The sequence below is a fragment of the Polyodon spathula genome, chromosome 3 (genome assembly GCF_017654505.1).
Source record: "Polyodon spathula isolate WHYD16114869_AA chromosome 3, ASM1765450v1, whole genome shotgun sequence".
NCBI lineage: Eukaryota > Metazoa > Chordata > Actinopteri > Acipenseriformes > Polyodontidae > Polyodon > Polyodon spathula.
The window spans coordinates 12,168,109-12,193,385 of record NC_054536.1 but is presented as its reverse complement, the minus strand read 5'-3'; the positions used below and the strand labels follow the sequence as shown (position 1 = coordinate 12,193,385).

At 34.8% G+C, this 25,277-nt stretch overlaps 1 protein-coding gene across 2 annotated transcripts; it reads left to right on the top strand.

The window, feature by feature from the left end:
* The first annotated feature begins 16,528 nt into the window (after positions 1-16,528).
* Positions 16,529-21,766, top strand: LOC121312727 (cerebellin-2-like). Of its 2 annotated transcripts, none has more exons than XM_041244441.1 (4): positions 16,529-16,788; positions 17,499-17,949; positions 19,476-19,595; positions 19,907-21,766. In XM_041244441.1, the coding sequence occupies exons 2-4, from the start codon at positions 17,662-17,664 to the stop codon at positions 20,102-20,104; spliced, it is 606 nt and encodes a 201-aa protein (XP_041100375.1). In that variant the 5' UTR covers positions 16,529-16,788; positions 17,499-17,661; the 3' UTR covers positions 20,105-21,766. The 2 variants fall into 2 exon arrangements, with proteins under 2 accessions (XP_041100375.1, XP_041100374.1); XM_041244440.1 differs by having other exon boundaries at positions 17,496-17,949.
* Positions 21,767-25,277: the final 3,511 nt, after the last annotated feature.

Below are 25,277 nucleotides of genomic sequence, written 5' to 3'. Positions count from 1 at the left end.
TGTCATCTGCAGGCTTAGCTGAGACAGGGGAGCAAAAACAGAAATGTTAACATTTGGAAAAATCTGGTTGTCTTTTATTATTGTTGTTGTTATTATAGCGCCACACACATTCAACTGTTTGAAAGAATATTAAGCCAATCACATGGAAGAACGTCAATGTTATTTTGTTCTGATTGGTTGATTTGGAAATAGGCTTTTCAGAACGCTAGGCTGCAATTCACTGAACACCAGCCCTGTTGGTTGGGCTATGGGTGACATAGCATTTCCTGGCTTTTGTGGTTCAAGCCGCACCATTGAAGTCAATTAAATTGTTTTTTTTTTTGCAAGGAATGTCCTGAATTTTTTGTGGCTTAAAGTTTAAACCATAACTATTTTTTAATAACGTTTTTTTGTACTGAATATCGATAACATTTTATAAGAAACGTGTCTTATAAGCCAGTGTAGCTGACAATTTTTAGTGTTATGGGGAAAATCTAACAGCTCCCTTCACTTTGACTTGTACCTGAAGATGGCTGTGATATTGGGGTCTTGTGACTTTTTGTGTTTTCCAGATGATAAAGACTTAGAGGTGGTGTCCTGTTATATTCTATAATCTTTTGATTATGAGGTGGGTGTCCGGTAGAAATGAACCTTTTCGAGTCTGTGATATATATTATCAGACACACACTATATTATATATATATATATATATATATATATATATATATATATACACACACACATACACACTGAATATGAAAGAAAAGGTTTTTAAAAAATGTACACAAAAAGTTAAAATGATTAAAAAATATTTTATTTTCAGGATGTTTCGGGCAAAAGCCCTTCTTCAGTTGTTTAAAAGAAAAGTAAACACAGTGCAGCAAACTTGTTGTTGTTCAAGAATTGTAAATATACAAACATTCTGTGAATGATGTCATGATTATTAAAATAGAATGTTCATTCCCAGAGGCTCCAAAGTTCCCAGTTTGAAGATAAACTCTCATTCCTTTTGTTTCCGAGCAGTGTGATCATCACTGTTGAAGTGATTGGCTACTGGAAATGCAGTTGTGTTAATGCAAATGCTTCTTAAGTGTTCTACAAACCGGTCTGCTACACGCCTTTTAGTTTCCCCACTATACAACCTGTTGCATTTCTTGCAGATAATGCAGTAGACTATTCCTTTAGAGGTACAGGTAAAATGTTCATGAATGTTGAATGAAGATTTAATGCCTCTAATCTCTGTTTCAGAATTAATGTATTTACAGGTATTAAAGCATGGTCTATTATATGGATATGTACCTTTCAAAGGTTCCCCAGAAGGACGAATAGCACTGTGTACCACATACTGTCTTATATTCCTGCCTCTTCGATATGACATCAAGGGGGGAGTCTTGAAAATAGGCGCTGTAGATGGGTCTTGTTGTAAAATTGTAAAGTTTCTTTGTACAAGTGTCTGTACCTTTCTGTTGGTAGGATGGTAAGTGAAGACCAGGGGGATTCTATCATCTGTGTGTTGTATATTGTTATTATATAAAACATTTTTTAAATTTATATTTTAAATGCAGGATTTAGCTTTAGTGATGATGATCTTGTCCGGAAAGCCACAATTTCCAAAAAACACACACATTTCCTCGCCTTTGGTGAAAACATCTTGACTGATGCTGCAAATATGTCTGAGTCTTAACAGTTGTGAATAGGGCTTCGAGTCACGGCAAGCCTTAGGGTGTGAGGAGTCATACTGCAGATATGAAAGTGAATCAGTTGGTTTGTAGTACACAGTGGTGTTAATGGTGGAATTCAAAACAGCGATGGAAATGTCTAAGAAAGATATACTATTGCCCGTTTCTGATGTATTCCATGTGAAATCCAGTTCTGGGTGGAAATTTATTACTGACTGAATGAACTGATATCGTCAATGTACCTAAGATATAGTTTAGGTGTTTTTCCATTGTATTGCTGTAAAAATTTGTTTTCAACCGATCCCACAAAAAGGTAAGCATATGATGGTCCCATTTTAGTTCCCATGCTAACACCCCTTACTTGAGTGTAAAAATTACTGTCAAAGGAAAAACAATTCAATGTGAGCACGAGTTCAGCCAGTCTTAGAATGATATCTGTTGGAGGTTCTTTCACTATCCGTTCCTCAAGAAAGTGTTTTATTGCAATTAACCTTTCATTATTTGGTATAACCGTGTACAGGCTTTTAATGTCTATTATAAAAAGAATAATATTATCACAAGGGTGCTGTTCTTTGAAATTATCCAATTGTTTTAGAAAAAGTGTAGAGTTTTTAACATAGGAAGGAAGTGATTCAACAAGGGGTTTGAAGATTTCATCAAGAATTTTGGAGATCAGTTATGTTGGGCAGGAACAGGCTGATACAATTGGGAGGCCTGGATTGTTTGGTTTGTGGATTTTTGGAAGTAAGTAAAAACAACTGCAAATGAGGTTTTCCACTATTAGATTGCTTGAAGATGTGGGTAACAAATTGTTTGAGATAGCATCATTAATAGTGGAAATTACAGTAAACAGTGAGTGAGACCTTTGCAGTTCTTAGTGTAGAAATTAGTGTAGGAAAGTTGTTGTTGGGCTTCATTTGTATAGAGGTATTTACTCCAGACAGCAGGTTTTATTACTCGGTTTTGTATGTTTCGCAGTGCAATGTGTTCCTCTTTAAATAAGTTATGCTGTTTCATAGGTTGGTTAAAATGTATTTGTTGAATTTCTCTTTCACATTTGTTGATGAAAAAATCTAGTGCTTGAAATTCACCTGAAGGGGGTGTCCAAGTTAATTTAGTTTGCTTGTATTGATGAAAAATATCGGAATGCATGGAACTGGTAAGGGGAGTAGATGAGGTGGGAGGATCAGTTTCTGTGAAGTGGGCATGTAGACGCAGACGTCAGAAAAAATGTTGCATATCATTGATGGTTGTGAATTCACCAGCTACTTTTTTGTTGGTACAAATCTTAGTCCCTTGGACAAAACTGATTGTTCAGCACTGGTGAGTGGCAAACTTTCAGGAATCGTAACTACTTTCTTTAGTTGTGTTCTAGCTGTGATATTCTGATCAGAGTTAGAAAGTGTAAGCTGCTTTATATTTTTCAGTGCAGACCATTTCTTACTTTTGGTAATCGTCATAAAATCATAAATATAAGCATTAAGTTCATGAATAAGGCAACGTGCATTGTAATACATGTTGATATTGTTGCTAAGAGAATTTTTTTAAGATGTTCTAAACTCAGTCAATTCTTGATATAGTTTTAGTACTTTTTCTTGGTAGCATTTTATTGTTTTCTTCACAATTTGCTTACTATATTTGTAGATTGCACTGACCTGTAATATCTTATGTTGTCACGGTTGGGGTTGAAATTGATTCTGAAACCTCTTGGAATAATATTTTCCTTCAAACACCTTCTGATGAAATTAATATTGTTGGTTTATCTCGTTTTGGTCCAGGTAGATTTTGCAAGCCTGATGGCAAAATGATTGTTCCAGGATCTAGATTATTACAAATTGTGTTATTAGCAAAAAGAGTAAATTCAGCCGAGATATAAATGACACATTTATATCTCGGCTGAATTAAAATGGATTTGATTTTCAGTTTCATGAAGACATATCCATAAGGGCTATACTGTCACTACCTGTTATGACCACCATGGTAAGCTGCCATGGTCAGATCTGCATCAACAATATAAAACATATATATATATATATATATATATATATATATATATATATATATATATATATATATATATATATAGTAAAGTAGCAGGGAGAGGGACAGATTCTTCCCATCTAAAACAGGTGGAAATGTACGTTTTGTTTAAAGTTACTTCTGTTGAGTTGGTAATTGTTTAATTGTTAACTATCCCCTGCACCTGGCTGTCATTGTAAATTAGAGCCAGGTGCAGGGAATTTAAAGAAAGCAGCCAGTCTGTTCAGGGCTGCTGGTGTGTGAGGAGCCAGGTTGATGGTGATTTCAACTGAAACAAAAAAGTAGTGTGAAAAAGCCTTTTTTGTGTGTTCTGTTTGGTCAGTGTGTGTTACAGGTAAACGGCTTAGCTGTCCTGTGTTAGTGAGGTTCCTGCGTGTAGTAGTTAGAGCTCAAGAAAGAGCTAGGTGTTTGTTTTGTTTATTTCTGCTTGTGTTTATTAAAAGTAGCACGTTAGCACTAAAATATATATATATATATATATATATATATATATATATATATATATATATATATATATATATATCTGCAGTGTACAAAATTGAAGGCATATGAAATAAAAGGTTTTTAAAAAATGTACACAAAGTCTATATAAAAAATCTTTTACTTGAAGGATGTTTCGGGCAAAACCCCTTCTTCAGCTTCTTAAATATGCTGTGCCTAAAGCATGATGACACTGATTTGTGGATGGCATTCCCAGCAGCTACTTTGTTTTGCTTAGTGTCAAAGTAAATAGCCATGACATCCTCAATATTGACAGTGTTAACGTTTGATTGATGAACAGACACTTCTTAGGGTAGAAAGGGCCTCAGGTCTAGTAATCTTGGCCCTACTGCACTCACAACTTGATATTTGATGTGCATGTTGTTACATGGCCTTCTATAAGATGTGGGTCAGTCTCTGCTTTGGGGAATCTCAGGTCTTCTGCATCACTGGTCAATCACCAGCAACTGTGCAGTCTTTGTCAATTGGTGGGAAGTGTAATTTAGGTTGTTGTGATTAAGATATTTTAAATATGTTTTTTGAAATGGTCAATATTGGTGATTCAGTTTTCTTTTTTCTCTTTTATAGACGTGACAACTTTATTCGTATAAAAATGACGCACTTTTTCGGTTTACCCCTTTAAAGGATGAACGGGTTGTTAGTCTTTTTCATTTATGCTTTATTTTGGAAACAATACCTCATGACATTAGAAGAAAAAAAAAGAATGTTATGGAGAAAAAATGTACATGTTTTATAATTGCTAGTTTGTTCATAAAAATAATGACACATTTATATCTCGGCTGAATTAAAATGGATTTGATTTTCAGTTTAATGAAGACATATCCATAAGGGCTATACTGTCACTACCTGTTATGACCACCATGGTAAGCTGCCATGGTCAGATCTGCATCAACAATATAAAACTGATAACCCAACAAAATACAACCTAAAAAGTGCATATACAACCAGTAAGGTAAATGTTTGAAGTACAAATGATTTTTCCTTGAATTAATATGGAGTAAAAATGATATTAGTAATATATAATTATTTATAGTATTCTATAGTGCATGGATATTTCTGAACATGAATATGTGCCTCAAAAGATTCTATACATTAAATGTTGCTATTAAAGTCATTTTAATTCTGAGACAGTCATCTCAAAAAGGATTAATTACATTGTGCTATAATTCTAATTCTAACATCCTTCTCACCTTGACAGTAAAACATATACTGATGTGCAGTACTGTATACTGGATTTCTGACCTATTTGTATTAGGGTTGTGTTAAACATTGTAATAACATTTATTTTGCTTAAATAGTTTAAAGATATACAGCATGTGAGACCAGACCATAAACCCATATATGTGTTTTAAATACAATTATTATCTGGCTATTAAGAACTCTACTGTTGAATGACCAGTTTCATCTCTGGTTCTTGGTTCTCATATTTTGAAATAGTAGATTATATTGCAATATGTAGGCAAAACTTGCATTTCCTCAGTATTCCCAGTTGTTATAACTAAACAGCCTTTGGAATAGTGAATTTACTGTACATTGTAACATCATTAAATAATACGTCTCTACTGTATCTATACATTACATTCAGATATACAATAGTTACTATTCCATGTGATGTGATTGGACTTGCAAAGGACATTTTTCAGCACAAGCTATTGAGGGTATATGGACACACACTGTTGGTCTGTTTCTGATATGTCACATTATGTTTTTACACATGGCTAAAGAAGTGCTTAATCAATAATGATGAAACTTGGTCCAGACATACTGTAGACAAGCTAATTAAAGTTTCAGAATCTGGGAGTATGTGAAGGCATCTGTCAAACTTAGAGCAGCAATTAAAAAAATGTAAGCGCAAGATGCTTTCAGGTGAAATACACATGAACCAGTCACAAATGACTCTTTCCTGTAAAATTAAAAAAAAAATATGAACATGCATGATAACATCTGGTTCATTTTTATTTTTGGAACATAAAACTGAATTTCAGGTAACTACTGTACCAAATACTACAGTTCCAATACTGCTTTGACAAATACAAAACAACAACAACAACAAAAAAACACTTCTCTAGAGTAAATCATTCAGTATTTTTGTATATTAACACATTTGCTGCAAACCTTTATTATTCAGTTTAAAAAAATAAACATGTACTCACTAGATGATGCTGTTGTGCTGAAAACCTATTCTGGTAACTCGGAAATATTGAGGCTGCAGGGGACAGTTCAGGGATTACAAATATAATTTCAATGATATCTCGCCAGTAAAACACAGGCCATTGTAATTGTTCTGTACCCCCAAACAGTATCATCCTAGATGTATTTTCATGTAGTATTGATTGGATTTTAGTCAGCTCCAATTGCAAACATGCATTTCATCAATGCATACTGTACTGTATCTGGTCTTGTAATGTGCTATACAAGGTTTGTTTGTAAGCTTCTAAAAGACATAGAGCAATGAGAGACAGTTAAATATTGTGTTGAAAAACAAGAAATTGAAAAAAGTCTCAGGGAAAGACACAGATACTTACTTCACATTACGCAGTTTAAAACACTTGCTTTTTAGAAGCACTTTTTTTTGACAGCAGTCAGGAAACAAGAAGAAATTCCGTCAAGGAAACCATTTTATACAGCTAACATCACCTTAGCAAGTCGCTTTCTCTTCGCAATTAACAGCTTAGCTTTCTCAGCTCAGAATTTAGTGTGACACGGAACAGCTGCTTCCCATCTCCTACAATTACTAATTAAAATATCAGGTAGTGTACTAGTGATCTTGAACTTATGTGATTTTATAACGTCTTTGTCCACAATACATGGAAATTGTGCTGAATACAAGATGTCTCAGAAAACTTGCTCTGAGGACCCTCATTGTAATCTTTATTTACTAGCGCGCCTGTAACAGTTTTTACAGCACTGTTTCCAGGTGGAAATAGATGTATGTCTAAAAAGTGTTGTGAAATTAAGTCAGAGTAGTAAGCATGCTAATAAACACCTTCTGTTCCAATGGGATGGTAATCCTTGATCGTGTTTCCTTGAATCTGATTGCTGGCGTTGCCTCATCTTCTCTCTGATTTCCTCTTTAATACAGCCCCAATCTACATATTAGATTACATTATTAAATTGCCATTCCCTTACAAAATTGACCATAGCATAGATTACCATATTAAAAAATCCCCAAATCCTATGGTAAATTGGAAAGTAAATTGGATTTATGGTACCAATAACAAACAGAGAATCTTAATAAAGATAAAAGCTACGTTTTAAATGTTGGTAGGAAGCTTGCAGCTTTAATATTATCAGGCAAAGTATTCCTTAAATTGGAGCAAGATATATAAGACACACAAAATCTATTTTAAAACGATAAGCACCATAGAGCCATCCTCCAACCTAATATCCAGAGGAAGCCAAGGTAAATACAGATCATAATAATGTATGAAGCAATCACAGGGGCGCTTACATCTACATAGTCTACCGTAATAATGCCAAGTATTTCAAAATAGAAGTGCGGCTGATTGGTAAACAATATCACAGTAATATGATGACGCTGTTTATCATTTTTATAGTTACATGAATTTATTTTGTATTCATTTCTCTTTATTCAATCTGAAAATCGAAGCCTTTAAAACCATTGTATATTATCACAGAATGGGGTCCGGCACCGCTATGTAGTGTGCAAAAAAGAATAACAAAAAGGAGGAGGCAAAGAACGGTGCTTTTTGGATAACCCACCATAGTGTGCCTCCCCCCGACCACAGGCCCTCAAGACTGTTTAAAACACGAAGAGCACAGGCCTGATTTCCTGCTCTCTAGGAGCATGCTGCATAATGCAGGAAAGTCAGTGATGATACACTTCAGCACATTCTACATTCATTACCACCCTCTGAGCTCCCCATCTGGTTCCAGAATCTTTCCTCTACAGAGTTCATCCCCTTTTGATGGATATCACAGCCCAATCACCAATGGAGTTTGGTACCAACCCTCCCGTATTCTACTATGAAATTCAAAGCAGCCCAATAACACAAAAACAAACCACATGAACTCATTTAGCAAGGGCCTTTTCATAAATACTGATCCAACAAACACCCTCATCTGCCTGAGGATACCTCTGCTATCAAACTGGAAATGAGTGAACTGCAGGGCTCTGTGTGGGCTAGCCCCGCCCTCAGGATTGCTAGAAAATACAAAGAAAAATACATTCACACTTGCATATTTTGGTACATCAGTGATCTTATTTGTTTGTACACTCACAGTCTAGAAATTGCATTCCTTTTTGAGAAAATATTTATGGTACAGGTCTCTCTGATGCAAAACAAATTCAGAGAGCTAGGAAGGAAATTAAAAGAGAAAACCAAAACTGTGGTATTTTCTGGTATACTACCGGCACCTTGCAAAGGACCATATGGACAGCTGGAAATAATTAATCTAAACGCATGGCTGAAGACGTGATGCACACAGGAAGGCTTCACCTATCTTGATCATTGGACCACATTCTACAATAAGGACTATCTGTATAGACGGGATGGACTGCACTTAAATAATAAGGGAACCAGTCTACTTGGAGAAAAAATCCTCGAGCAGGTTCAGAAGCATTTAAACTAGAAAGGAAGGGGGGAGAAATCAACAAAAAAACAGAAGGGAGACCGCATCAAAACAAGAACAACAACTCAGGTAAGACAACCATTAAATGTATTTATCTAAATGCTAGAAGTATCAGAAACAAAATTCTAGAACTTGAAGCTACTGCACTAACAGGTAACTATGATGTGATAGGTGTTACTGAAATGTGGTTGTCTGAGAGTGATGGGGACGAATATAATATTTGTGGGTATACACTGAATAGGAAAGACAGGCAGGACAGAAGAGGAGGAGGGGTAGAGCTATACATAAGAAACAGTCTTGAAGCCCAGGTGTTAAACCTGGACAAAGAAAATAAAGCCGAATCAATATGGGTCAGAATAACGGACAAAAATTCAAAGGGCATAATAATAGGAGCATGCTATAGACCGCCAGATTCAGATGGTGAGCAAAAAGTTATACAATGACATTAGAAATGCATGTAGCAAAGGAGAAGCCATACTAATGGTGGATTTCAACTTCCCCCATATAAAATGGGAAAACCCGGTGGGTAGCACGAAGGATGAAATTGAAATGGTGGAAATGACAAATGACTGCTTCCTAACACAATTTCTCAAGGCACCGACTAGAGGGGAGGCATGCCTTGATTTAGTCTTTTCAAATAACGAAGACAGAATAACTAAAACAGAGGTCAGAGAACCACTGGCAAACTCAGACCACAACATGGTCTCATTTGAAGTGTTTTTTAAAACCCCAAAAGTAACGACTAAAGCTAAGGTTTACAATTTTAGAAAAGCAAACTATGAAGGTATGAAACAGAGACTAACAGAAGTAGATTGGAGTAAAATAGAGAAAACACCCACAGAAGAAGGATGGTTGTTCTTCAAAAATGTAGTACTAGAGGCGCAAAACAATTACATCCCTAAAGTAGACAAATCTAAATGTAAAACTAAATTGCCAAAATGGTTTAATAGATCAATAAAAAAAAATATTCAGCGAAAAAAGGCACTTTACAGAGCATTAAAAAAGGACCAAAAAGAAAGTACGCAGAAAGAGTACACAGAACTGCAAACGCAAGTCAAAAAGGAAGTTAGAAAGGCCAAGAGAGAAATAGAAATGAACATTGCTAAGGGAGCTAAAACCAATTCCAAAATGTTTTTCCAATATTACAACAGCAAGAGAACATTCAAAGAGGAGATTAAATGTTTAAGAGATACAAATGGCAAAATCGTAGATGAAGAAAAAAAAAATAGCAAATATATTAAATGATTACTTTTCACAAGTTTTTACAAAGGAAGATACTGACAACATGCCCCACATGTCATCCAGTTCCTATCCAGTTTTAAATAACTTTAGCATAACTGAGGCAGAAGTGTTAAAGGGACTAGGAGCTCTTAAAATAAACAAATCCCCTGGGCCGGATGAGATCCTCCCAGTAGTACTCAAAGAAATGAAAGAAGTAATTTACAAACCGCTAACCAAGATCATGCAGCAGTCTCTTGACACAGGGGTGGTACCAACAGACTGGAAAATTGCAAACGTAATACCGATCCACAAAAAGGGAAACAAAACTGAACCAGGTAACTACAGACCAGTAAGCCTGACTTCTATTATATGCAAACTTATGGAAACTATAATAAGATCCAAAATGGAAAATTACCTATATGGTAACAGGGTCCTGGGAGACAGTCAACATGGTTTTAGGAAAGGGAGATCGTGTCTAACTAACTTGCTTGATTTTTTTGAGGATGCAACATCAATAATGGATAATTGCAAAGCATATGACATGGTTTATTTAGATTTCCAGAAAGCTTTTGACAAAGTCCCGCACAAAAGATTAATTCTCAAACTGAACACAGTTGGGATTCAAGGAAACACATGTACATGGATTAGGGAGTGGTTAACATGTAGAAAACAGAAAGTACTGATTAGAGGAGAAACCTCAGAATGGAGTGTGGTAACCAGTGGTGTACCACAGGGATCAGTATTAGGTCCTCTGCTATTCCTAATCTACATTAATGATTTAGATTCTGGTATAGTAAGCAAACTTGTTAAATTTGCAGACGACACAAAAGTAGGAGGAGTGGCAAACACTGTTGCAGCAGCAAAGGTCATTCAAAATGATCTAGACAAGATTCAGAACTGGGCAGACACATGGCAAATGACATTTAATAGAGAAAAGTGTAAGGTACTGCACGCAGGAAATAAAAATGTACATTATAAATATCATATGGGAGATACTGAAATCGGAGAAGGAATCTATGAAAAAGACTTAGGAGTTTTTGTTGACTCAGAAATGTCTTCATCTAGACAATGTGTGGAAGCTATAAAAAAGGCTAACAAGATGCTCGGTTACATTGTGAAAAGAGTTGAATTTAAATCAAGGGAAGTAATGTTAAAACTGTACAATGCACTAGTAAGACCTCATCTTGAATATTGTGTGCAGTTCTGGTCACCTCGCTATAAAAAAGATATTACTGCTCTAGAAAGAGTGCAAAGAAGAGCGACCAGAATTATTCCGGGCTTAAAAGGCATGTCATATGCAGACAGACTAAAAGAATTGAATCTGTTCAGTCTTGAACAAAGAAGACTACGTGGCGACCTAATTCAAGCATTCAAAACTCTAAAAGGTATTGACAGTGTCGACCCAAGGGACTTTTTCAGCCTGAAAAAAGAAACAAGGACCAGGGGTCACAAATGGAGATTAGACAAAGGGGCATTCAGAACAGAAAATAGGAGGACACTTTTTTACACAGAGAATTGTGAGGGTCTGGAATCAACTCCCCAGTAATGTTGTTGAAGCTGACACCCTGGGATCCTTCAAGAAGCTGCTTGATGAGATTCTGGGATCAATAAGCTACTAAAAACCAAACGAGCAAGATGGGCCGAATGGCCTCCTCTTGTTTGTAAACTTTCTTATGTTCTTATGTTCTTAATTGTTTCCGTAGGGAATGACAGGCAAAGAACCACAAACATGAGACTGATAAAATGTATATCCAAATTGAGATAAATATATTCAGATACTCCTTGCTTTATTTCATTTTTATTTTGCCAGACAAAGATAAAATCTTCTACAATAGTATATCTGTATTTAGATTATTTTATTATTAGGCTAATAGAGTTAAAATCCTACCTGCCAAAAACATGTATACATGTGTTTAATTTTTAATTATCACCTGCACCGGGAGGTCATTGTAAATTAAATCATATATATATATATATATATATATATTGTCGTGGAAATTCTAATAAAAGAAGAGAGACTGCGAGTTCCAAACACACAGGTCTTTATTTCTTAAGTTTGCAAACTGAAAACACTCTCAACACACAGGGTGCTAGATAATCAACGAGTAGTGTTTTAACGTACAGAGTTGGATCAGTTTCTTATATACCTTAAAACTGTCAGCAAGGCAGAGAGTTAGCCAGTGCTGATTCAGATATTAGCATATAAGGGAAACAATTTGTAACTATGCATACGTGTCATATAGCTAAGCAAGCAGATAACAGAATGGCTGTTTTGTGTGTATGTGCAAAGAGACACGTCTGGCTCATCCTATTATCCATTGTCTCACAGCTGCAGCTGCAGTGTAGGCAAAACTTTATCTTAAGCAAAGCATGCAAGGTTATAGGAGTGCAAGATGCCAGTACTTTTCCATGTCGAGCCAATCCTATTTTCTCTAACATTTCAATTCTCTCTCTCTCTCTCTCTCTCTCTCTCTCTCTCTCTCTCTCTCTCTCTATATATATATATATATATATATATATATATATATATATATATATATATATATATATATATATATATATATATAATGATTTATATAATGATGATTTAATATGGAATCAAAAAGTGGCTAGTTAAACTGTAATTGCTTTCAAACAATTAGGTCTAAACGACAATGTATGTTAATCCACATTTACTGTCTGTAAATCACTGTGACAGTCAGCCTCTTACACTAACAACTTTTTAAAATATTCTCTATCCATTAAGCTTTTTCATAATTAGATAGGTAATTCGAAGGCCTATTCTTCACAGAGGTAAGATCCGGATAAAGAAGTGTCTACCAGGAGGAGTAGACGACGTTGGAGGGAGGGGGAGGGGGGTGGGGGGGTTGGTTTTGTGCCAATCCATCAGTACCACTCATAATAAAAAGTCAAAAAACAAGAATGACCATACATCAAACACTGGCAATCGAATTTCATTAGTACAAACTGAAATATCTTAAAGAAAAGCATGACATGAAAATGAAAATACTATCAGTTGAACTTTCCATCAAGGAGGAGGAATGAAGGGAATGTGAAGGGAATGTACCCATCAAGGCTTCTTATATGAAAGATCCTGTGTAAGCATTGGGGACACATCTCAGCACAGTACGTGGACCTGTAAATAAATCTGAATAAATTAATGGCTAGGTGAAAAACATGTGTCTTGCACTTACACTGACAGATTTTTTAACCTAACTGGAAAAGTGTTGAAGCACAAACGCATCGCGATAAACCAATCCATCTAAGCTGCTCCTGTTTGTTACAATAGCTGGAACAACAGTTTCATCCATTTCCTAAATGGGGGGATCTGGGTCAACTTGTTGTTTAAAAAAACTATGCAGTACAGCTGTGGCAACAATAGCAATACAACACTTCCTAGGGTGAAAGTGAAAAGTCCTTTGCAGACACTGGAAGCGACTCTTTCATACTCCAAACATGCGTTCCACAAGGTTTTGCGTATGGACATGAGCTTGGTTGTACTGTTGCTGGGATGCTCCAGCAGCATTGAGGTAGAGCGTGAATAGAAATGTTATCTGACAATAGCCACTGTCACCAAGTAAAATGCCACCATGTTGTCTTCTCTGAAACTGAGCGTAAAGGGAAGAATTCTGGAAAATTCAAGAATCATGCCTTGCACCGTTCCACCGAGCAATAATGTTTGAAAACGATAACTTTGGGGTTCAAATACCTTGAACATTGATTGAAAACCATTTTTTTTCTGTTCCTGTATTCTTCTGGCAACGCTGGGTGCCTAATTAGAATACGACACCCCTCTATGCAGTCAACAACACCAGGGAAATTCCCATATTCATGAAACTGTGTTTTGTACAGTTCTTCCGGAAAATTAATGTATTGAGATTTCAGCAGACATATTGCATGGCAGACTTTATGCACAATTCTACATACACAGTTGGTTCCTTGGCACAAATCCCCATTTTCCCGCTGAAAATTTCTAGTCGCCATGCATCTTAAAGTGACCAAAATTTGTAAAACAGGAGGAAGAGGCTTCCCCTGCTGAGATGCATGTGACAAGTTTGGCTCATGTAACAGTACTAGCTATGCTATGCTATCAACAAAGAACAAGTCTTCCAGTCAAATCGTTTGTTTACGATTATTAAAAAAATTACACAAAACACAAAAAAACATTCTTACACATAAATAAAATCTGACATGTAGTTGAGGAGCATAGCAGTGAGAGAAAGACAATATGCACCCTGTAGCTTAATACATCTCCACCTAGCTGCAGATAAGTTAATAATACTGACATCAGCATAAGACACCTACTAGCCTCTAAACTACAGAGCTTGCTCTTTATTTGAATTGTAAGACTTCTTTGAACTGTGAGTTAATCAGTTCACATCCAGCCCTTGCCTTTCCATTCAAGTGAATGGGCTGACATCAAGCCATTACAAGCTATAGTTTTTATACAAGATATTCTGTATTCTTTTTTTTTTTTTTTAATGTCAGTTATGTGTGAACTGAATCTAATCATTTGGCTCTGCAAACAGCTTCTGCTTCTGTAAACCCTTTAGATGTGTTTATTTGCCATGGTTCAGGTGGCAGAGCAAGGCATCCAGCCAACTAAATTCGATTTTATCTGTTGCTACCTCCCCTCAGCCATGTTCACAATGCTGTCTCCATCTGAGGGCCACCAAAGCTGGCTAGTTCTTAAGGGACACTCCACACTGGACAGAAAGGGAACTTCCCCAGCCCAAACCCTACTACACTCCAGACCTCCGACACAGCCATTGCTCAAGCCTGGAGAACCAAACTGCTTTATTGCAGGATAACAGGATTCAAAATCCCAATGAAAATTATGAATTATTTATTGCTAAAAACTAAATAAAATGTATTTTTTTTTTTTTAATAAACACGTCTGGCTTTAGTTCTGCCTCTTCAAATGCATACAAATTATAGTTTTAAGCTGTTCATAAGTACAAATTTTTAATGCATATGCCAGTCCAGCCAGATTTCACACTTTTTATAGAAACAATCTTGCAAAATTAAACTGAGCACAACAAGAAAACAGAATATTTGTGTTGGGATTTAAATGTTTTCTATACATAAAAATAACGAGAGAAACACTTGTGATTACATTTGCTAAAACAAATTATTCAGCACAGGTTATTGGTATTATCAGAATATGGAGACAATATTCTCTCTATCTACCTGACTGACTGTCTATCTGTATGTAACATCTTTTTTTACATGTATCCACTTCTGATGAAACTCGCTAAGGACTTTCTTTAGAACAGGTTATCGGGTGTATTCTGTGGATGTATGTCATGGTGATCTGCTTTTTATGTCTCTGCTAGGGGAGGGTGAATATTACTTATTTACTATTTGTTTTCCGTCTTGTAGCAAGCATTATAGTGGCAAATAGCTTGGCCATACTGCTGTATCACTGGTAGTGCTGTGTAAAGGGTCACCTTATAACAAGGTAGCAATGCATTTGTATTTTTATTATTATAACTATGCCTCATCTATTTCCAATTAGAAAACGATTCAGTGTCATCAGCCAATCAGCTTTCAGCTGCAGCATGAATTAATACACAGTAGATGCCTGCTGGAACATCACCACCTGTGAATCAAATTTAAAATCAATCCACGCAAGTACTGTCTTTCATTTTGACTTGCTGTATTTTTCAGTGTAGTTCACATCTATTGGACAATAAATAATAAACAAAGACACTTGGCCCACATTTATTTAGCCACCAAAACCAGCCAATCAGTACTTAGCCGCTACGAAAGCAATATTATAGTCACATATACTGCTCAAGTGTTGCCTGGGATCTAGATTTTCAGCAAAGAGGGATTTCATAGTGAATGGCTGATTGTATTTACTGTTTAACATGTGGAAAATGATGCATAACAGAAAGGTTACTAAATTTGATTCCAGTACAATAAAGCATACCTACAGTATATGTTGATGGCACGCCTGCAGAAAAATCTATTTTCATTTAATTTTTGTATAAGACAACAATGCCTCATGGCTTGTCCAGCTGTTTTAACAAAGTGGTTTCCACACTTTAAATTATGCAATAGAGAGACAGACAGATCTCAACTGAATAGTGGAAAGCAGAGTAAAAACACTATACAATCGTGGTGAATCAGAGGTAAGCCATGTAAATTTAGGTAAAATACTATGAACAAGCATTCGTAAAAACGTACTAGCTTGGGAAAAGCTTGGTAAGGTACAAAAATACTATGCAAATTTGTCGTGGGAACTTTTGTAAGGGGATTTAATTTGACACATTTTAGCCACTGGGTGGTGCACAAGTATTCCCTTTCTTGGATCAGTTAACTTCAATTATGTTTAGGTTACATTTGTTTTTTACATTTCCTTTAAATAAATTGTAAAAAAAAAAAAAATGTAGCATGCCTATTGCATTATTTGCAATTGTACCAGAGGTAGGCTACTGCAATAAATGGTGGAAAGGTTCTCACTTTGACATTTTCCAACACAGTGACAACAGACGAACGATCTAGTTAATTGATTCCTGGAATACTGTGGACTTGGTCGCCCCTGGTTCAGTAAACAATGCCGTTTGTACAGCGGGGAGCTAACTGTGTTCTTGGTGTTGTCTGGTGATTCCTGCTTGGCACCTAAATTAGAGCTGCACTTGGATATAAAGAATGGGCGGGAGAGGCAAAAGAGGCGATTCCTTTCTGTCAGCAGTCTCATCTCTGAATATTCCTTCTACTCAGAATCAAGCATGCAGCCGCCCCACATTTGAAGCTATGGATCAGCCAGGTAAACTAAGATTTGATCTTTTTTTTTTTTTTTTTTTTTTTTTTTTTTTTTTTTTAACTTACCAATTATTAAAAATGTCAATAACTTTATACTGTCAGTTTCACCAATGTTTGAAAGTGGGCGATATCATCAGGAGAGTGTACAGATACTGGCAGTGCTTCGATTAGATAGATGGAACCTTTAAGGCTGTATTTGAGACTAGGTATCGGTCTTTACCGTAAATTATTATTATTATTATTATTATTATTATTATTATTATTATTATTATTATTATTATTATTATTATTATTATTTGTGTACTTCTCTGGATAGAAACATAATAGTAGACTTGAATTGATAATATAAAGTTGATTTAAGACATTTTTAAAAGCATAGACTACATTACAGTCTGTGTTACAATTGTTATTGTTAATATAACTACGACTAAAACATACTTGCATTTATTCAATAACGTATTTTGTCAATAGCAGTAGCATTTCTCCCCAAATCTCAAGAAACTATCAACGCAACAATCACTTCTCCTTCATAGATGCGCTTTTGACTTGTGCTCTTCTGAATCTCAACAATTAAACCCTATTAACACACCTTAATGAACACAAGCAACACCTAATGCGCCTCTCTGTAGCACGGATTTTGAAGCATCCTGGTGTGTTGAGTGATATGTGGGACACGGACGTGAATAATAATATAATGTTTTGTCTAATTAGCAGGTTTTGTCACGCGAGTAATCTGCGAACCATCCTTTTTTACCCACTGAGCGATAGAGAGAGCGAGAGAGAGCGAGAGAGGGGGTTAGGCTGAAGCAGGTGATCGAGACAGAACAAACCTCCAAGGGGCTCCTTGAGATCAGTGTGCAGGATTCTCGTCCTGATCATGGTGCCAGTAAGTTCCCCTGGACAGTGCGCCATGCTGGCTGTTGCCCTTCTCCTGGGATATGGCGTTACTTTTACCCTGGGACAGAATGAAACGGAGCCGATTGTTTTGGAAGGAAAATGCTTAGTGGTGTGTGACTCGAACCCGTCCTCAGACGGCGGGGTCACCTCCTCGCTTGGGATTTCAGTGCGGTCTGGCAGCGCCAAAGTGGCTTTTTCTGCGGTTAGGAACACCAACCACGAACCGTCTGAAATGAGCAACAAAACCATGACCATCTACTTCGACCAGGTCAGATAACGCATTGTACTTAACAATCTTTTGATAGCTTTATAAAGAAAATAAACCGTATTAGACAGGCTGTGTAGAGCCTATTATAGCATAGAACACACTAATTTAGCAAAATAACACTGAGAAACGAAAATACAATTAACATATAGCTCACGTGCCACTTCATTTATTTTCATTTATTATTGTTTGTTTTTTTTAGCTAAGGCACATTTCCAATGAAGAGGTTTTTATTTGTATTTTTGTTTTATTTTACTGGAAGTTTCGTGCAATAGAAAAAGCAAACTAAATTTATTCTGAATGACTACCTCTGATCTGGACAGAAGTTAATGTAATAGTTTAATCTTTAGATTTAAAAGTACAATTGGAAAAGCTAGATATGTTATTTATGTTATTCTTAAAATGTACCCTTACCACGGACTAAAATGGTTTTATCAGTATGTTTTCATCCCGTGCTAATGTCTGTATACAGCTTGTTGGACAGTGAAAGTTGTTTCTTCAGTATTAGGTGTGAACTGAGTGTAATGTTACATCCTACGCATTTCTTAGGAGCCAGTAGCTGGAGAGTGTAATATTTTGTATTTATTTATTTAAAAAATTTTATATATATATATATATATATATATATATATATATATATATATATATATATATATATATATATATATATATATATAATATATCCATATGTGGTATCGCAAGTGGTAAAATATCGTTCCACATCTCTGGCAAGCCGCTTTCTTAATTTCTACTTACATGCATACATGCTTTGTAGTTTGCTTCTCAATCTGATGTAAAATACATTTTTTTTTTTTTTTTTTTTTAAGTGTTAATTATTGTCACTATTAACGTGTGTCCTGCTTTAATTAGGAACAATATATCTCATGTAATATTCTATTTTACAGTATATGACAGTTTGTTTCTCTTTTATTATTTCTCACAATTGTATAGTAATTATTCCTGGACATTACAACAGACTTTTTCAAGCTGAAATACCCCTTTGTAATTAGAATGTTTGCATCTGAAAGAATTTATGCAAAAAAAGTAATACATAAAATAATAAACCAACACTTATACACATTCAGTTTTCATCATATAATATAATATATATATGATATATATATATATATATATATATATATATATATATATATATATATATATTAAAAATGAAAGAAAAAATTTTTTAAAAAAAAAAAATGTTTAAAAAATAAAAATAAAAAAAAATTTTTAAAAAATAAAAATAAAAAATATTTTCAGCCCTTCTTCAGCTGTTTAAAAAAAATAAAAGTAAGCTGTTTAAAAAAACCTGTTTTTGCCTGAAACGTCTGGAAAATAAAATATTTTTTAATTTTTTAAACCTTTAAAACATTTTGTGTACATTTTTTTAAAAACGTTTTCTTTCATAAGCCTTCAATTCACACTATATACATATACTACTTTATAATTTCCTATTACCATGTACACATATGCGTCTTGTGTGAGAAATGCTTTCAATTCATTTTAAATATGATATTTCTATTTTTCAGGTATTAGTTAATGTTGGAAATCGTTTTGATCTTTCTTCGAGTGCATTTGTAGCTCCAAGAAGAGGAATATACAGCTTTAGCTTTCATGTGGTTAAGGTATACAACAGGCAGACAATACAGGTGAGCACTATTTAACATCATATCACTGTACTACGGTATTATTGAGAAAGTATGATATGAGAATACTGAGTCATAAGCTAATACTACACGTTTTGTTAGATGAAACATATGTAGGCCTATTATCATTATTTTATTGATCACATGTAATTGCTTGATCGTCACTGGGGAACCTTGAAAATACCTGGCAATGCCAACTTAATGGGGTTTTTTTGTTGTGTGTAATTGTTTTACAAAATTAAACACATACATCGTACATAACAATATTTAACACACTTATAATTACAAAAATCGACTTCTCTTTGTGCATCCAGGTCAGTCTGATCCAAAATGAACACGCAGTGATATCTGCGTTTGCCGGTGACCAGGATGTTACCAGAGAAGCAGCTAGCAATGGAGTTCTCCTCCACATGGAAGGAGGAGACAAGGTGTATCTCAAGCTGGAAAGGGGTAACCTAATGGGAGGATGGAAATATTCAACCTTTTCGGGATTCTTAGTTTTTCCTGTCTAAAAGTCTCTAATGGATTTGATTCCATATGACTGCCTTTTATGCTAGAACATAAGAATATAACCTCAACTAATAAAACTACCACTGAAGCAGAATGACTTCTTACTAACTATACATTTACAGTGAATATTGACATTTTCCTTGGAACCCGCGTTTCTAATTAGTCTCTGGTTACTGTAATCTCTAGGATAAAGGAATTTGTCGACATGTGCAATTCATACAAGTGAAGGTAAACTCATGCTTGGATTTTATTCTTGGGGAACCCATTGATCTTTTGTCCAGAGACAATTTGGTGGACTACTAAACTGATGTGAAGATGTTCCAGCTGAAGAATCAGTCCTGAATTGTGTGTCTCAATGCTTTTTTTGTGTTTGTATAGCCTTAAAAAAAGATGGCTTCAGTCCAGTAAAGTGTGTGCATATTTGGATGTTCCTGTGTCAAGAAGTGCTTTATAAACAAAAGCAAATTTTGCACTAATGGAAGATTATTTTGTTTAGTTGTTGTGTTGTTTAAAGTGGTGTTTTTGGATGCTGAGTTTGAAATAGGTGTCAATAACATGAAGTATATTATTTAAAATTAGTTTACAAATCAGCGTCATATTTCTGACTTGCTGGAAAATTAAAAAAAAATATTGGAGAACTATATTGCTAAGCTTTTAGCTTAATGTATAATTACATGTTCACAGTGTTGTCTATCCTCCGTTTTTGGGTGAGCATAGCTTTAATATATTTGTTCAATGACTTTGCTCACAAATGTTTGAGTGTTGTGACAGAACTACATAACAATGATCATATATGCGGGAAAATAATAATAAAAAGTCTGTATTGTTTGCTTATTTTATTTTTAATTATTCAGAAATTTAGTCCAACAAATAACCATAAATAGTTCCTTTTTTGTTTGCTTGTTTCTATTTTTTCAGCAGCTTATGTTTTTAGCTGATCCTCTGTCCTTGGTACTGAAGTGCACAGGACAAAACAAAGAACAAAACGTCCCTCTATTGATGTATATATCCAGAGCGAAAATACCCACTTACATATTTTTAGAAGAGAAATGTGAATACTTGAAACATATTATAATTAATAAAGTGGCAAGAGTAATGGCTCAAAACGTAAGATAAACTGGGTGTTTGGACCTAACTGTTCATTCACTGGTCAAGATTGAGGGCTGTGAAGAGGAAGGAGATCTCGGGAATTGATAATAGGAGACATGCACTTTAATAAGGATGAGCAAGGAGATTCCCCTTGTCTCGTGGAGAGCCGTCCTCACAGAGTTCCAAGGCTGGGAAGCAACCAATACTTCCCCAAGGGGGATCTAGAGGTGAGAAAATGGATGACAGTATTAGATAGATTTGGCCAGGGTTCCTCCTTTTAGCTGAGACCCTTCCCCTGCGGAGGATGAAGTCAGCGGTGACTGGGCTTCTAAGGTTGGGAAGGGAGCTTCACTTTACCCCCAGAGGGGGGCCGTTGCAGAGCTGGAGTGGCACTTGCAGAGGTGGAGTGGAAGAATAGAGGAGGAAAGCATAGTGGGGGAGGAGGAGAGGATGGTGGAAAACTAAAGACCATAAGACAGAGAACAAGCGCATGACTTAGGGTTTAAATAAGGGTTAGCAGATTATATTGGTAAGAAGGAAATAAGGGGGAATGAGCTCATGCATCTCAAATCACACACAAGTTTACAATTTGTTGTAATATCTGTAAAATGTTTTTCTTATGTAAGAAGACGATGTTTGGTTTATTACTGTTTAATTAAATATATAAATAAATAAATTGCTTTTTTTTTTTTAAAATTACATCATCTAAAATAACATTACAAACTTAATCTTAACATAAACAAAATACTGAGGTTTTATTTATTCAACTAGCAACAAAGCCATTAATGTCAGTCTTTAAAGTTGCTTTAAGAATTTTTAAATACCTTTCCAATTGAATTGAGTGTTTATGCTGGGCATAGAGGAGACAAGCCCCTAAGTTACAGACTAACTTGCATTGGAAAATCTTGATTTAAGTACATTACAGGAGTAAACTAATGCAGTTTTCTATGTGAGTACCCTATGCTAACAAAACAAAGTAGTTACAAGATGAGTGAAGTGCTATAAGTTATATTTCTCTATAATTGATGCTCTCAGCTACAAATCCACATCTTAAAGCAAATACAGCTCTTTTTGTATTTGACCATCTCTATTTCGATTATATACCTGCTTCCCTTTAAACATTAGTATGACAATATGTTTTTGTAAACATAGTCAAATATGAAATACTATTATTATTATTATTATTATTATTATTATTATTATTATTATTATTATTATTATTATTGTTAATCAACATGGTACTCAAGTGTTGTGGCTTTCTGTTTTGTGAAAGTGTGTGTGTGTGTGTGTGTGTGTGTGTGTGTGTGTGTGTGTATATATATATATATATATATATATATATATATATATATATATATATATATATATATATATTCTTATATATTATTATTATTAGACGTCAGCACATAATAGATAAATAGTGAAATATTTAACCAGGTACCTGCCGTGGTACCTGGATACCCTGAAAAATACCTGGATACCCGGGTCTTTTTGGGTAATGAAAAAAAAAAATCACATATATTAATGTTTTAAGTGCATGGTACATACTTAAATACTATATAGTACACATACCTTTAGTTCTTTCAGATCTGTTGACTTGTGTAACCTTTTTAAGTACTGGAAACACTGAAATAATAATAATAATAATAATAATAATAATAATAATAATAATAATAATAAATAATAATAATCTCAGTTTGAATACAGTTATTAATATTAAATGCACTGCATGCTGCATGATTCTTTGTGCCATCAAAGCAGGAGAAAAACAGAATTTGCAAACTTGCAAACTCTACCAAGGAAATAATTCATTGAAAGGAGGACGCACTAGCACACTTACTTAATGTGCTCCACAAATATTTTTTTTTATTTAACCCAAAACAAAATAGGTAAACATTTTCGTAAGTGTGTGAGTAATTTTTTTTCTCATACTGATTTCATTGTGTAATTTGCACCTTACACATTTTGGAGTGTGTATGCTTTTTATTTGTATTTTTCAATAAAGACTACTTATTTTATCATTTTGGTAAGAAACTACATCTGCCCAATAACTGCAGATAAAGCATTCCGTATTGGAAGCCACGCAGTTATTATTATTAGTGGACCATAGAGTTATCACTGACATAAACTCAACAGGATGTTGTTGTGTTGTTTTCTTTCCAATTTAGTTCCTGAGAAGAATAGTCACTGCAGTTATTATTGAGGTGTACTTGCCACTGTGTGTTATTATTTAAAACCTTGATATACTGTCAGTTACCAAAAGGCTTAATGCAAAAGTTTTTCTTCAAATAATGGAGGTGGAGTAGCTTCTTTCATCTATCAAACATTGCATCAACATGAAATTAACAGAATCAGTAAGACAAAAACAATAGGCAAGTGTATGTTAATAAACTATAATAATAAATTAACAGGCAATCTGCCGTTAATAAACTAACTGTGATAAAAAAATTAACACAGCACCCCTACACACGATAATAAATGCAGCAGCAGCAGCTCTAGATTAATTCTGAACAGCTGTACAGGAGCAGTGTTCAAGACACACAAAAATATTTAACAGAATAGTGAAGCAACTCACCGGAATGGAATACACCAAATTGCAGGGTGACTTATGTCTGATTCAAGTTTTATTCAGGAGCTCAATCAATTTCTAAATATTTGTAGCAAGAGAAAAAGCACGGTGTTTGTTTACATGCCATTTTGTAGCGATGAGGTGCACTTGTGGAAATCAGAATACAAAACGAAGTAATGATAATATTGACACCGGTTCTGGAAAGATTGAATAAATCAATCTGCGTCAAGACACTCTCTCGATGACAAGTCACATTTGAAAAGACTGAATAAACCATTTGAATTTAATTTTGATGATGATGAGTTATCAGGTCACAAAACAGTATTAGTTGTGAACGAATCGCTAGCGATGCCAAAAAGGTGTTCTTTTAACATAGTTCCTGTTCCTTTAGGTGGAGCATTGACAATAGGAAAAATCAGAAGGTGTTCTCTTAGGCAAAGTATTCTCTTAGGAGGCCTTCCTATATGCGGAGATGACTGAATTACAGTAATAATTTAAAATCTTTCATCAAGGAAAAAAAAAATCATATAAATTGTAGCTTCTAGGAACTGGGCCAGCACTGATAGGCCAAATGGCCTCTCATTCGGAGATTTTCTCTTTTTTTAAAATTGTAACTTAACTAATAATGGTTCACAATTTGCAAATACTAAAACCACTAATGAAGTAACTGAAATGTCTGTTGACAAGTCATGGTAAAAAAAAAAAAAAAAAAAAAAATCCAATCTGTTATTATAAGGTTATTCTTTCCAGTTGATTTATTTGAGAACTTTCATCATAAATCACAAACTTCATTTTTAATTAAGTTTAAACATATATCTACCATTGTGTTATTAATCTTCACTAGTTCTACTTCACCTAAGATTAAACCTTAAAGTTGCAAGGTAAGTACAATTACTGAGCAAAATAATTGTTTTATTTCGACTATATTGTAAGTGATACCCTTTAGCTGAAAGTCTGAGAATAGATCATCTTACATTTATACTTGTTTATGTGTATAAATGGAGATTAGGATTCTGTTGTATTTTGAGTTGGATATCTCAACACAGGCACCTTCTTGTGAATTGACACTCCGTTTAGCCCATACTGCGTGGTATATACGGTGTGTTACAAGGTGCATGCTAATTAGAAGCTTACTCCACTGTATTATTGCATCTATTAAGTTTAGTGAATAAGATGTTTATCACTGGATGAAACAGCGCAAAGTGATCTTCCTTTTTCACGCAGTATAATGTCCAAAACACAGCCGTTCAGTGAACGAGGCCCATAAGTTGTTAAAAAACATTGTGTATTGCATCAGTGCAATCTCAAGGTTAGATCCATATTCACAAAACATTTACCACCAAGGTTGGCAGCCACAGTAAGAAACAAAGCAGTGCAGATCTATCTAACACTGTCATCTTCCCATTTTCTTATTTTTGATTTCTTGAATAGTATGAGATTTCTCCCAAATTAATATGTCCAATCAATCAGACGTTACCCCTGAAAAACTGTAATACTTAGCAGCATTATAAAATTAT